Source organism: Lissotriton vulgaris, chromosome 5 (genome assembly GCF_964263255.1).
Source record: "Lissotriton vulgaris chromosome 5, aLisVul1.2, whole genome shotgun sequence".
Classification (NCBI taxonomy): Eukaryota; Metazoa; Chordata; class Amphibia; order Caudata; family Salamandridae; genus Lissotriton; species Lissotriton vulgaris.
Genome location: NC_141693.1, coordinates 64,728,549 through 64,742,600, shown reverse-complemented (window position 1 = coordinate 64,742,600; position 14,052 = coordinate 64,728,549). Strand labels below are relative to the sequence as shown.

At 45.9% G+C, this 14,052-nt stretch overlaps 1 protein-coding gene across 1 annotated transcript in view; it reads left to right on the top strand.

The window, feature by feature from the left end:
- The window catches only part of LOC147710180 (E3 ubiquitin-protein ligase TRIM39-like), a 164,295-nt gene extending 155,059 nt beyond the window's left edge, over positions 1 to 9,236 (top strand). Inside the window, exon 6 of the mRNA XM_086919325.1 lies at positions 8,320 to 9,236. Coding sequence (XP_086775451.1) covers positions 8,320 to 8,831 — 512 coding nt within the window. The 3' untranslated portion in view covers positions 8,832 to 9,236. The remainder of the gene's footprint in view (positions 1 to 8,319) is intronic.
- The last annotated feature ends 4,816 nt before the right edge of the window (positions 9,237 to 14,052 follow it).

Here is a 14,052-nt window from a genome sequence, read left to right as displayed (position 1 = left end):
AAGGAGGAGATACAGGCAGAGAGAGGTGTGCGGAACTCTGGGTGTTTTCGGTCACGGTTAATGATTCTGCAGTGGGGGGAAGGCTCGCTCACAGAGTAAGTCACTGCCATTTATGTCTATCTAGCGGGCCGAATGATTATTTGTGTGTGGTTGGCTTGTGGGTTTAAAGCTGGCTTTGCATGGCGCGAAGGTTGCCAGTTCGGTTCCCCCTACGGGCATCAGAGATGATTGAAATAGATGCGCTCATGGTGGTGGTTACAATCAGAGTTATAAATTGCAAATGTACGAGTTGTGAAGTCACACAGGGCGGAGATGCAGACAGAGAGAGGTGTTGCGGAGCTCTGGGCTCCATCTTTGGCCTCTCCGGTTCATTTTCATTTACTTGATGCAATTTAGTATAGCGCGAACTTTGCCCAAAGGTGTCGGAGCGCTTTACATGGGAGCCCTCTTGCAAAGCATAGGAACTTAGGAGTTCTGACACTGTTTACTTTGTAAATAGGCTTTTCGCCTGTCATTCTTTTACTGCATGTGTGTTAAGAGACAGGCACAGGTCCCGGATAAAGTATCCAGGTGGGTTCGTGCACTGTAGCAATGAAGGAACGACATCAAGAGAAGCTGTGTATCTAAGGCACTAAATCGAAGGGTGAGGCGGCTGTAGCCCGATTCTGTGCTAGCCTGCATGTCACGCATTCGGTTTCGGGTGCATTACATCTGTAGGACAGTAGCAGCTGAGATGAGGTAAGGACGGGCTCATGGCAGCCTTTTGGGATATCTGTATGGTTGTAAACCCCGCTGCATTTCACACAGTGCTACTGTCCTATAATCAATGGGGAACTCGATAGTGCTGTGTGGTGTAGAGTGAGTGCAGCGTGAGTGCAGAGTGACAGTGAGTGCAGCGTGAGTGCAGAGTGACAGTGAGTGCAGAGTGAGTGCAGTGACAGTGAGTGCAGAGTGACAGTGAGTGCAGAGTGACTGGGTGCAGAGTGACTGGGTGCAGAGTGAGTGCAGAGTGACAGTGAGTGCAGAGTGACAGTGAGTGCAGAGTGACAGTGAGTACAGAGTGACAGTGAGTGCAGAGTGAGTGCAGAGACAGTGAGTGCAGAGTGAGTGCAGAGTGACAGTGAGTGCAGAGTGACAGTGAGTGCAGAGTGACAGTGAGTGCAGAGTGAGTGCAGAGTGACAGTGAGTGCAGAGTGAGTGCAGAGTGCCAGTGAGTGCAGAGTGAGTGCAGAGTGCCAGTAAGTGCAGAGTGCCAGTAAGTGCAGAGTGCCAGTAAGTGCAGAGTGCCAGTGAGTGCATAGTGAGTGCAGAGTGAGAGTGAGTGCAGAGTGAGAGTGAGTGCAGAGTGAGAGTGAGTGCAGAGTGAGAGTGAGTGCAGAGTGAGAGTGAGTGCAGAGTGAGAGTGAGTGCAGAGTGAGAGTGAGTGCAGAGTGACAGTGAGTGCAGAGTGACAGTGAGTGCAGAGTGAGTGCAGAGTGACAGTGAGTGCAGAGTGAGTGCAGAGTGCCAGTGAGTGCAGAGTGAGTGCAGAGTGCCAGTAAGTGCAGAGTGCCAGTAAGTGCAGAGTGCCAGTAAGTGCAGAGTGCCAGTGAGTGCAGAGTGAGTGCAGAGTGAGAGTGAGTGCAGAGTGAGAGTGAGTGCAGAGTGAGAGTGAGTGCAGAGTGAGAGTGAGTGCAGAGTGAGAGTGAGTGCAGAGTGAGTGTGAGTGCAGAGTGAGTGCAGAGTGACAGTGAGTGCAGAGTGAGTGCAGAGTGACAGTGAGTGCAGAGTGAGTGCAGAGTGCCAGTAAGTGCAGAGTGCCAGTAAGTGCAGAGTGCCAGTAAGTGCAGAGTGCCAGTGAGTGCAGACTGAGTGCAGAGTGACAGTGAGTGCAGACTGAGTGCAGAGTGAGAGTGAGTTCAGAGTGAGAGTGAGTGCAGAGTGAGAGTGAGTGCAGAGTGAGTGTGAGTGCAGAGTGAGTGTGAGTGCAGAGTGAGTGTGAGTGCAGAGTGAGTGTGAGTGCAGAGTGAGTGCAGACTGACAGTGAGTGCAGAGTGAGTGCAGAGTGAGTGCAGAGTGACAGTGAGTGCAGACTAGGTGCAGAGTGACAGTGAGTGCAGACTGAGTGCAGAGTGACAGTGAGTGCAGAGTGAGGGCAGAGTGACAGTGAGTGCAGAGTGAGTGCAGAGTGACAGTGAGTGCAGAGTGAGTGCAGACTGACAGTGAGTGCAGAGGGAGTGCAGAGTGAGTGCAGAAACAGTGAGTGCAGACTGAGTGCAGAGTGACAGTGAGTGCAGTCTGAGTGCAGAGTGACAGTGAGTGCAGACTGAGTGCAGACTGACAGTGAGTGCAGACTGAGCGCAGAGTGACAATGAGTGCAGACTGAGTGCAGAGTGACAGTGAGTGCAGACTGAGTGCAGAGTGACAGTGAGTGCAGAGAGGGCAGAGTGACAGTGAGTGCAGAGAGAGTGCAGAGTGAGTGCAGAAACAGTGAGTGCAGACTGAGTGCAGAGTGACAGTGAATGCAGACTGACAGTGAGTGCAGAGAGAGTGCAGATTGAGTGCAGAAACAGTGAGTGCAGAGTGACAGTGAGTGCAGACTGAGTGCAGAGTGACAGTGAGTGCAGGCTGAGTGCAGGGACAGTGAGTGCAGACTGAGTGCAGAGTGACAGTGAGTGCAGACTGAGCGCAGAGTGACAATGAGTGCAGACTGAGTACAGAGTGACAGTGAGTGCAGAGTGACAGTGCACTCACTGTCACTCTGCACTCACTCTGCACTCACTGTCACTCTGCACTCACTGTCACTCTGCACTCACTGTCACTCTGCACTCACTCTCACTCTGCACTCAGTCTGCACTCACTGTCAGTCTGCACTCACTCCGCACTCACTGTCACTCTGCACTCACTGTCACTCTGCACTCACTGTCTCTGCACTCACTCTGCACTCACTGTCTCTGCACTCACTCTGCACTCACTGCCACTCTGCACTCACTCTGTACTCGGAGTGAGTGCAGAGACAATGAGTGCAGAGTGAGTACAGAGACAGTGAGTGCAGAGTGACAGTGAGTGCAGAGTGAGTGCAGACTGACAGTGAGTGCAGACTGAGTGCAGAGTGAGAGTGAGTGCAGAGTGAGCGCAGAGTGACAGTGAGTGCAGTGAGTGCAGAGTGACAGTGAGTGCAGAGTGAGTGCAGAGACAGTGAATGCAGAGACAGTGAATGCAGAGTGAGTGCAGAGTGACAGTGAGTGCAGACTGAGTGCAGTGTGACAGTGAGTGCAGACTGAGTGCAGAGTGACAGTGAGTGCAGACTGAGTGCAGAGTGACAGTGAGTGCACTGGCCGCTTTGTAGAAGGCCGAGATAACATTTTTGTTCTGCTGGCATAATCTGACATACTTTTGATAAACTCATGTTGCACCTGTTATGACATTTCCGAAGTTATGCAATTACGCCACATTGCTCAATATGCCCCTTGATTTTACCTAAAATTTGTAGTAAGGTCCCTAGATGAATATTTATCCCTTGGTATAATGTATACTTTGAGTTTCTTACCCCAAACATAGGCCTTTATAGTAGAAGACATGGCATGATTTATGTGCCTTATTTATAGGTTTTGGTGCATTGATGCATTGATGTTATTGCGTTTATGTATAATGTTTAGAGTTCAGAAATCGAACTAGTGTTTTAATAATGCCAATATAGATTTATTTTTTTTGTAAGTGTGCAGCATGATTCGGTTTTAGTTTTCCTATTATTATTTGCATGCAACAAATTATTTAGGAGTTTGTTGAGCATAATTGTGTTTTGGCCCTGCACGACGTTCACTCTTGCCTTTTTTTAAGCTTTCTGAAGCTATTTGCATTGTAAATGACAATGCCATTTATTTATTTATTTTCAAAACAAACACATAAATAAAAATTTTGTCATTTACAATGCCAATAGCTCAAACTTTTCAAAAGGCGAAACCATTGCATTGTAAATGCTTGTTATTTCTTGGTATTGTATGACATTGGGAGCATTTTTATTGTTAATTTGCCAAATCGTTTTAAAATACTGCCACAATTGATGTAAAACTCATAGGCGCTTACCTGCACTTAAAATTGACTAACATTTTGCCACTTTGGCGGGAACAGAAAATCGCCATCCCTCCCCAGCGCCATTTTGGGTGTAGGGACCCGTGTTTTGGGGCACTTCCGGGGTTGAGCACTAGTTTTTTGGCCACCAGCACTTGCCTGCCTATTTAGAACAGGCAATGCAAGCGCGCAGCACACGTGCGCAGCGGGCGCGCCGGAGGCGCACCAGAGGCAAGCCCGGCCGCGCCCCGGCCGCGCACAGTGCAAGCTATACTGTCCGCAATAGCCAAAGTCAGGGCAGGATAAAGTATTCCCGGGAACAACTTTTGAAGCTGGGCAAGAGAGGTGAGGGGGGGACTTGTCCACTGCCTGTAGCTTCGGGTTACTGTAAAAGCTCTCTGAATTGTGGGATGATTAATTGTAGATCCCTGATAAAACACTATCAGGAGGTATCTGATGCATTAGAAAATATGAACCTGGAAGTCCTCTTCTTAACAGAGACCTGGACCAGCACTGACTCACTGGTTCAAATGGGCCTCGCATATCCGGATGGATACAGAATCTTCCATAAACCAAGAACCGCTGGGAGAGGAGGGGGAGTTGGGGTGATTTTTTGGGAAACATGGGATTTTTCACCCCTACAAGTAGACGACGTCAGTGGAATTGAACTATTAGGTTTTTCACTCCAAGAGGACAAGGGCAGGCTACTCACAGGGGTGGTCTGCTATAGACTCCCAAGCGCAGATACCCAGTTCCAAGCATTTTTTAACTCCATCACAGACTTGAGCTTAACCCACTGGAGAATGATTTTCATAAAGGATTTTAATTTATGGGATAACGGTAGTTTAGACCTCCATCTGAGAGACTTAAAGCACACTTGTGAGAACCTTGACTTACATCAGATGGTACAACAACCAATGCATTCAGGAGGTCATGTTTTGGATTTTCTGTTTGCGAATCAGGCAGAAACCGAAGTGTTCAGTATATTGCCCCAAAGCTGGACTGATCACTCTTTAATTGAATTCTGCATTACGCTACCTAATTTAGAGGTTAATAATAATCAGTCTATGACTTATCGTAAGGGAAGAGAATGGGCTAAGTTTGTAAAAAATAGGGCACTACGGACCTTCCCTGATCAGAATCTCTTTAATACTCGTGTCTCTGTCGGGGAAAACAATTAAATCTACTGTAAATATATAGTTGGAACCCTTGATTTACTAGCTCCGGTAAAACGTCTTAAAAACAGGAAAAAAATGTCTGCCCCCTGGTATAATGATGAGCTAAAACAACTACGGACAGTATGCAAAAAGGCCGAAAGAAAATGGAGGAGGGCCTATTTAGAATCAGACAAAAAAAGACCTGAGATTAGCACAGACTCAGTATAAGGAGTCCATTGCCAAGGCCAAAGCAGATTATTATGCTAAGTCTATCCTGCAAGCTCCAAATAGCACTAAAGCGCTTTTTAATATCTTTAGGAGTTTATCTAATCCCGCCTGCACGAGCAATAAGGTGGGCGCGACACAGAAACTTTGTGACGAGATTGCCGTTTTCTTCAGAGAAAAAATAAATACAATTGTTGGAGAACTACGTCCGAGCAGCAGGGAGGTTCCAGCTCGGAAGTCTAATACAGGACCTCAGGTAGATGCCTTTATGGAAATCTTTCCAGTCCTAACGGAGGATTCTTTTAACCAGCTTGCCCAGAGTGTTTCCTCGGGTTCCCCGTTAGATCCCCTTCCACATAAAATCTGGAAAACATTTGGACAAGAAATCTTCCCATGGCTATGGAAGATCTGTTGTCAGTCGCTGGAGGAAGGAGAGGTACCTGAGGTATGGAAGCAAGCAGTGGTGACCCCACTGTTAAAAAACGCATCTCAGGATCCCACTAATCCAGCAAATTTTAGACCGATTTCCCTCCTGCCATACCCGATCAAAATTAGAGAAGTCAGTTAGCAGAATTCTATCATGCTATCTTGAGGAAAATTCTTTGCTGGACAGGGACCAATTTGGCTTCCGCCCGGGACACGGCTCTGAGACTGCTTTGGTAACCGTAATGAATAATCTGTGAATGCGTGCTGACAATGGGAACTCCTCTGTCCTAGTGTTATTGGACATGTCAGCCGCATTCGACACTGTGAGCCATAGAGTGCTAGTGGAGAGACTGGAAAGCATAGGGGTTAAGGGATCTGCATTGCAGTGGCTAATTTCCTACTTGTGAGGAAGACAACAGGTAGTGCCTTTGACTCCATTCATCTCGGGCAAGGCCCCAGTATCGCATGGGGTACCACAGGGCTCTGCAATTAGCCCAATTCTTTTTAACCTCTACCTGCGCCCCCTATTTCCTATTATTAAATCCTATGGGGTAGACCTGATCAACTATGCAGATGACACCCAACTGGTGTTCTCCCTGGAGGGAAAACATGCAGTATCTATGGATACCTTCCAGGAATGCATGCACCAGACTGCTGGTTGGCTCAGGGAGAATTCCCTACAGTTTAATGTGGGAAAAACAGAGGTGGTGTACTGTCCTGCCTCTAGAATATCCTGACACCTACTAGTGGAGTTTAAACTTACTCCTGAGGATGAACCCTTGACTCCGGCCAAAGTGGTGCGTAATCTAGGTGTTATGGTGGACAACAATCTCCAAATGGAATCACAGGCAAATAAAACTGCCAGTGTCTGCCTGTCCCTGTTGCGCATGCTGCGGGAGGTTCTTCCACTACTTCCAAAAGATACTCGATCTCTTGTTGTGAGAAGTATAATTCTGAGTAGACTGGACTACTGCAACTCCCTGTACTTGGGAGCACCACAATACATTGTGCAGGGGTTGCAGAGAGTCCAGTCCATGGCAGCAAAACTGGTGCTGAACAGACAGCGTGGGTCATCGACGACGGTGGCCCGGAGAGATCTTCACTGGCTGCCTATCAAGGAGAGAGTCCGTTTTAAATCTCTTTGTACTGTTTACAGAGCTGCATATGGCCAGGGCCCAGTCCCCTTGCAGGAGCTATCTACCTGGTATAATCCTTGGAGACAGCTCCGCTCCTCAACTGCAATTCTGATTACAACCTCTAGATTTAAGACATCTCGGATGGGGGCAGAGCATTTAGCGTGGCTGCTTCACGCCTATGGAATGAGTTGCCACAGAACCTTAGACAGGCTAATTCTTTGACCTGCTTTCGAGTGATTTGAAAACCTGTCTATTTCCAAGGGAGGGTTCGTAGTCTCTTTCACTGACAAATCTGACTCTGCTGTGGTGGTTATTCATCTTTCTAAGCGGCAGGATACCCGTAGGGTGGCAGTTATGCGAGATATAAGTTCCAAATTCAATTCAATTCAAATGTACTGTACTGACTTCTGCAGTTTACCTTCTAGTAGCTCTGTCACTCTGTACCATCTACTACAGTGTCACTGATAATGCACTGTGTACCATATAATGCAGAGTACTGAGTAGTACTCTATACCTTGGAGTAGCTATGTCACTCTGTGCCATCTAATACAGTGTTCTGACTAGTCCTGTATATCTTGAAGTAGCTCTATTAATCTGTGCCATGTAATACAATGCCTGGTACTGTATACCTTTGAGTAGCTCTGTGACTCTGTAAATATATGCAGTGCACTCAGTAGTACTGTATGTCTTGGAGTACCGCTGTCACTCTGTGCTGTCTAATGAACTTTACTGACTTGTACTGTATTCATTCTAATAGCTCTCTTCCTCTGTACCATGTAATATAGAGTACTGACTTGTACAGTACACTTCTTGTATATGTTACTCTGTGCCATCTAATGCAGGGTACTGAATAATACTGTATACCTTCTAGTAGCTCTGTCACTCTATACTATCAACTGCAGTGTGTCTTTGAGTAGCTCCGTCATTCTGTACCTCTGTCGTTCTGTAATATGTGCTGCAGTGTTCAGTCTAATGTGGTGTAATGTAGTATGCTGTATGGTGCAGTGTACTTAGTATTACAGTGAGCACAGTGTCTATGTGTAGCATGGTGCGTGGTGCAGTGCAGTGTGTAGTTGAATGTCCTGTCTGTAGAGCTGTTTGGTGTAGTGTGCATCGTAAATGAATGTGTGCTTTAGTGTAGTGAGCGGTCTAGTGCCTCGCTCTCTAGTGCTGCACGCTGTAGTGAGCATTCTAGTGCCGTTCTCTCTCCAGCACATGGTGCTCCTTCCAGATGTGGTGTAAATTAATCATATGTAAAAGAGAAGCAGTAATTACAGCCTTAATTTGTGTCATTAAATCTCTAATTCTGAATCTCTTCTCTGCAGTGATGGTGACTCTGGATCCTGGCACAGCTCATCCTGGGCTCCTCCTGTCTGACGGGGGGAGATGTGTGAGAAACACAGGCACAGTAAAGACTCTGCCGGACACTCCCAAGAGATTCACCCGCTGGCCCTGTGTGCTGGGGAGCGAGGGGTTCACCTCAGGCAGACATTACTGGGAGGTGCAACCGCTGCAGGAGGAGGGATGGTGGAATGTGGGGGTCGCAGCAGAGCCTGTGAACAGGAAAGGAGGAAACACATGGTCACCCGAGGGGGAAGTCTGGGCTGTGTCAGGGTGTAATAATCAGTACAAGGCTCTCACCTACCCTCCAACCTCTCTGTCCCTGTGTGAGAAGCCCCTGAAGCTGGGGGTGTATCTGGACTACGAGGCGGAGCGGCTGTCCCTGTACAATGCTGACTCCATGGAGCTTCTCTACACCTTCCCGCAGGCCCCCTTCACACAGAGGCTCTTCCCGTACTTCTTTCTCTGGAGAGGAGCGGAGCTGAGGCTGGTGTGAGAGCTGCAGGGAGCTTCAGACCCTCATCCTTCCCTCACCCCCCTACAGGGGAGGAGCGGAGTTGAGGCTGGAATGAGAGCTGCAGGGAGCTTCAGCCCCTCATCTTTGCCCCCGCGTGTTACAAGTGAACAGAACTCTGCAGCTGTATCTTAATGTTACAGCATTATAGAAATTATTTTACTTACTTTCTGTCTGAATGTGCCCGAAATGTGCAAAGAATCGTGCATTCATGTATTCAAATGGTTATCACTACTCCTGTATCCTTGTTCGTTAAGAGGAATGTTCTTTAGTGACAGTATGATGCATAATGGTTTAATTGTTGATGTTGTTCTATAATAAGAATATTACTCATAAGTAACACTGCCTTTTCACTTATATACAGTATATTAAAGATTAAACTGCAGTTAAACATGTGCCTTTCCTCAGGCTGAAACATTTCCATGATAATAATATGTAAAAAACTAAACTGTCAAGCCAAACGTGCCCTTGAAATGTGCAACTAATGAGGGAAGCAACGTGACACATGCAAACCGCTTCCTACAGCACGCGTGTAATTTGGAGTCTGAGCAGAGTGCTAAAACTATTTAAATCGACCTCGCTCTTCTCCACATGCTTCGCTTTCCATGAAAGCTCAACACTCACCTGACTTCAACGTCGTGCTCCAGAGAAGACTCCTGTCGCGAAGATTTCTGTTCCGGTGCTCCCATACCTGTGTTCCTCTGCAATATCTTGCGGCCCAGTGCTCTCTTCATTCCGGTGCTGCAACTCGATCCTCAACATCCTGAAAGAAAAGAAAAGACGAGCAATTCAAGGCCAAGCTGGTAACATAAGTAACACTATCTCTGAGCCCTTCAATATCGCGGTAAAAGTTTATTACTGATTCCTTTACAAACACTTGTATTCAAGCAATATTTCATGACTAAGGGCCATATGTAGGTAGCCCAATAACGGTCAGTAATGGCCGCAATTACCGATTTTTGGCCGTTATCGACCGGTATTTGGCATATGTGATGTAGGGGGCTGGATTTAAGTAATTACCGAATGCTTAATGTAGGAGGCACTCAAGGGAGTGCATTTTTGCATTCAGGATTCAATACCGAATACCTTTGAAAAAGCAATGTTTTGCTTTTTTCTCAGTGCCATGTGGCAGACATACAGGCCCTTAGGGCATGTATGTGTGCCACATGTGCACACATTCACGATTCAGGGGTGCAACAGGGTGTCAATGTGACACCCTGCACCCTTGAATATGTGCCCTCTATTACCCCCTATTAGCGATTCGGTATTTACCGAATTGGAAATAGTGAATGGCTTCCCATTCATTCCTATGGGCCTCCAGGCCCATAGGAATGAATTGGAATTACCGAATCGGTAAATACCGATTTTTAAATACCGAATCTTACCGATTCGATAAAATTTAACGTTTATTTTCCTACATACCATTTACCGATTCTGAAATACCGAATCGGTATTTTAGAAACGGTAAATCTAGATTACCTACATATGGCCCTAAAAGCGGTAAGAATTTATTACCAATTTATTACCAATTTCATTTAAAAGACTTGCAGTCCAGGAATATTTCCTCATGAACCAAAAAGGAAAATAGTGCTAAAGACTCTAAGAACACTTGTATGTAATTTACAAGAATTGAGGAAATGCATAAGACACTGTGAGGATGCGGACACCCCAGACCCCTTGGACATGCATAACCCAGATCTTTCGGACAGTCAACTAGGACGTTTTCTCCCTTACCTTTCTCCGTCTCCTCTTCTCTGTTTCCAGACCATACCTGAAGAGTACTGTACCTTTAATGCTTCGGGATTTCCGGGTCACGTGACAGAGTCACGTGATGACCCGGGCTTCAAGACTGGAGACGCCAGAGAAGGAAGTCGTTCGTTTGGACCAAGCCACACTGCGAGTCGGGAGGAGACGTTGGTGAGGACCTTCCTGATACCGCCGCAAGACGACGCAAGAACTCGACAAGAGGAAGCGGAGGACCCGAGGACACCAGAGAAACCCGGCTATGCCGAAGGAGCTGTCGGAGGAACAGATGGCCCCCAGACCCTAACTGGCAACGCGACTACTCCAGCCACGGCCCAGGAGGGACATGGCTGCACAAGGTACGGGGGCGTTTTAGACTCTCCTGGGGCCGCGCACTTGAGGGCAAGGGAGGGGATATAAAAGAGTAACGCAACAGTTTCTTTGGGGCTATAAAACGCGCCGCATACCACCGCCTATTGGTATGAGCACATGAGTACACTTGGTGACGGTAGTGGTGTTGAAACCCCTCCACTCCCTGGCTTCCCGCGACACTGGATAAAACCTAAGTCATTGCCCTTACGTTGCCTTCTTTGTTTTTTTTGTGTTTCTTGCTACGTGTTCTGGCTTCCTCTACACGGACGCCCATCCTGAAAGCCACCAATCCTTGAACTAAAGAAGTATCCGAAGAAGAATAGTAGAGGCACGGTTTTGATAGACTGCATATCCCAGAATCCCTGTTTTGTTATCCTAATAAAACAGTAACAAGTAAAAACCAGCCATATTTGTCCGCCTCTGCTTCTCCACCACCTCACAGACTCTTAGAACAATTAGCCTATAAAAGTCAACAGGAAATAGAAAGACTTGATTTAGAGAAGTGTGTTTGTTTTGTTTCTTCTCACTTTATTTCAGCTCCCATCTTATTGACATTTGAAAAGAGAACGTAAGGTATGATTTGTTGGCAACTACAGTTAAATCTAATGTAAGAAATATTCATGTAAATGTTTATTCTTGCTAATTGTGTTCCTAATTTAGATATTACTCCAGAAGTTGCCATAGACATAAGTGCGCAAAGAGAACCTTCTAAGAAAATCCTTTTACATGTGATTTATGTAGAACGTGGTAGGGAACTTTATGTATTTAGTATATATAATTGACAAGTAGTCTAGATAAATACAAGTCTGAGTCTATTCATATCTCTTATAGGTGAATCATTTAATCACTCACACACAAAAGAGAAATCCAGAGAAGCTCCCCCAGAGAGATTCCTAGGAGAAGACACGCCTGGCAAAACAGACAAGATATTTTGTTTCTTTTGTCTCTAACTCCCTATTCCTCCTTCCCCCTCACCCCCCCCAAGACCTGTCAGAACGGCAAGAGTTTCTCATCGTTGTCGCTTCGGTAGTTTCTGGAGGGCCCTATTAGCGTCAGAGAAGAAACAACTGGAGTACAGGTGGGTGTAGCCTAACAGAAAGCGATAAGCGAAAGCTGATAATCATAGAAGAATTAGATCAGGACAATTTGGGCTCTGCGCAAAGGCGATCCTTCTTCAAAAATTAACACATGAAATGCAACAGCTTAGACAGGAGAATCATGCACTTAGACAAGAAACAGCCCGAGTAAAACCTGAGTTTTCTAGTTGGAGAGATCCTCTTATGTCTGACACTCGAACCATTATTGCCCAATCCAAATTTGGTCTCGTACCTTCAACCCCACTCACCGATCAGAATCTGCAGGTTACTGTAGTTTCACCTAGCCCCATTCCTTTAGCTCACCCAGAACATTTCTTGGTCCTGTACCTTCAAACCCACTCACTGATCAGAATCTGCAGGTTTCTGTAGTTTCACCTAGCCCCGTTCCTCTAGCTCACCCAGAACGTTTCTTGGCAATAAGTTTGCTTCCTTTATGAGCCAATGTCATTCACATTTTTGTGTAAACCACAATTTTTTGTTTCTGATACCCCCAAAGTAGCTTTCATTATTTCTTATTTGGGAGGAGTAGCAGCTAATTGGGCTATACCCTTGGTTGATTCCAACAACCCATTACTTCATAACCTTGCTGCCTTCAAGACAGCTATGTCACGTTTATTTGCCAAACATGTCTTTGATTCCGGGGCAACGAGCAATTATTTTGATTTAGAACTAGCTAGAAGGTTAAGAATCAACCAGATTCCTAAAAAAGAACCAGAACCAGTCCGAGCTGTAGATGGTTCGGCCCTATCCTCAGGATTCACAGAGTACCTATAACCTAGGTGGGAGAAAATGGTCATACTGAAGAAGCTATTTTTAATTTAACAGATACACCAACTTTTGGAGTTATACTTGGAGTGCCTTAGCTAGAATTACATAACCCCAAGATAGACTGGGTTAAAAGGACTGTCACTTTAGATTCTCCATTTTGTAGGAATCAATGTTACAAGGAGACGCAGACCCCATAGCTCCTTTGTTTTGTTCAGCTGTTCATCAAGACTGTCCCGAATCAATACCTACTAAGTATAAAGATTTTTCAAAAGTCTTTGATCCTGTTCAGGCAACTAAGTTACCTCCTCATAGGGTGTTCAATTGCAGGATAGACTTGGGTCCCTGGTGCTGTTCTACCCTGTAGTCGCCTCTATGCTCTGACCGAGCCTGAAACTCAGTATTTGAAAACCTACTTGGACGAGCTGCTGGAACGTGGCTTTATCAGGCAGTCCACATCACCTGTTTCTTCGCCACTTTTCTTCGTGGCAAAAAAATCTGGCATTCTTAGGGCTTGCATCGATTACTGTGCAATCAACAAGGCAACGACAAAAAATAGCTACGCCCTGCCATTGATTCCAGTCCTGTTAAATCAAGTCAAAGGTTCGACCATCTTCACCAAGCTTGACTTACGGGGTGCTTACCATCTTATTCGCATAAAAAGAGACGAATGGAAGACCGCTTTTTGTACAAAATTCGGTCTTTTCAAATATACAGTCATGCCATTCGGTCGCTGTAACGCCTTAGCTGCGTTTCAGCACTTCGTTAATGAAGTACTTCATGATCTACTTGGCGTTTGCGTCATCATGTACATTGATGACATACAAATTTTTTCCAAAAACAAGAAGGAACATGTTCAATATGTTCGAGCTGTTCTACAAAGATTGCAAGAAAATTCCTTGTATGCAAAACTTGAAAATGCGTCTTTAACACTCACAAAGTGTAATTTCTTGGTTACTGGCTCTCTCCTGAGGGTATTACTATGGATCTTAAGAAGGTAGAAGCTGTTTTAAATTGGCCTGCTTCATCATCTGTGAAAGATACTCAGCGAGTGCTGGGATTCGCAAATTTTTACAGGCGATTTATTGCTAACTTCTCTGAAATAGTCACACCCATTACACAGCTTCTACACAATGGAAAATCATTCCAATGGAATTCAGCCGCTGGAGCAGCATTTAACAAATTAAAACTGGCCTCCACCTCAGCACCCATCTTAATTCGCCCAG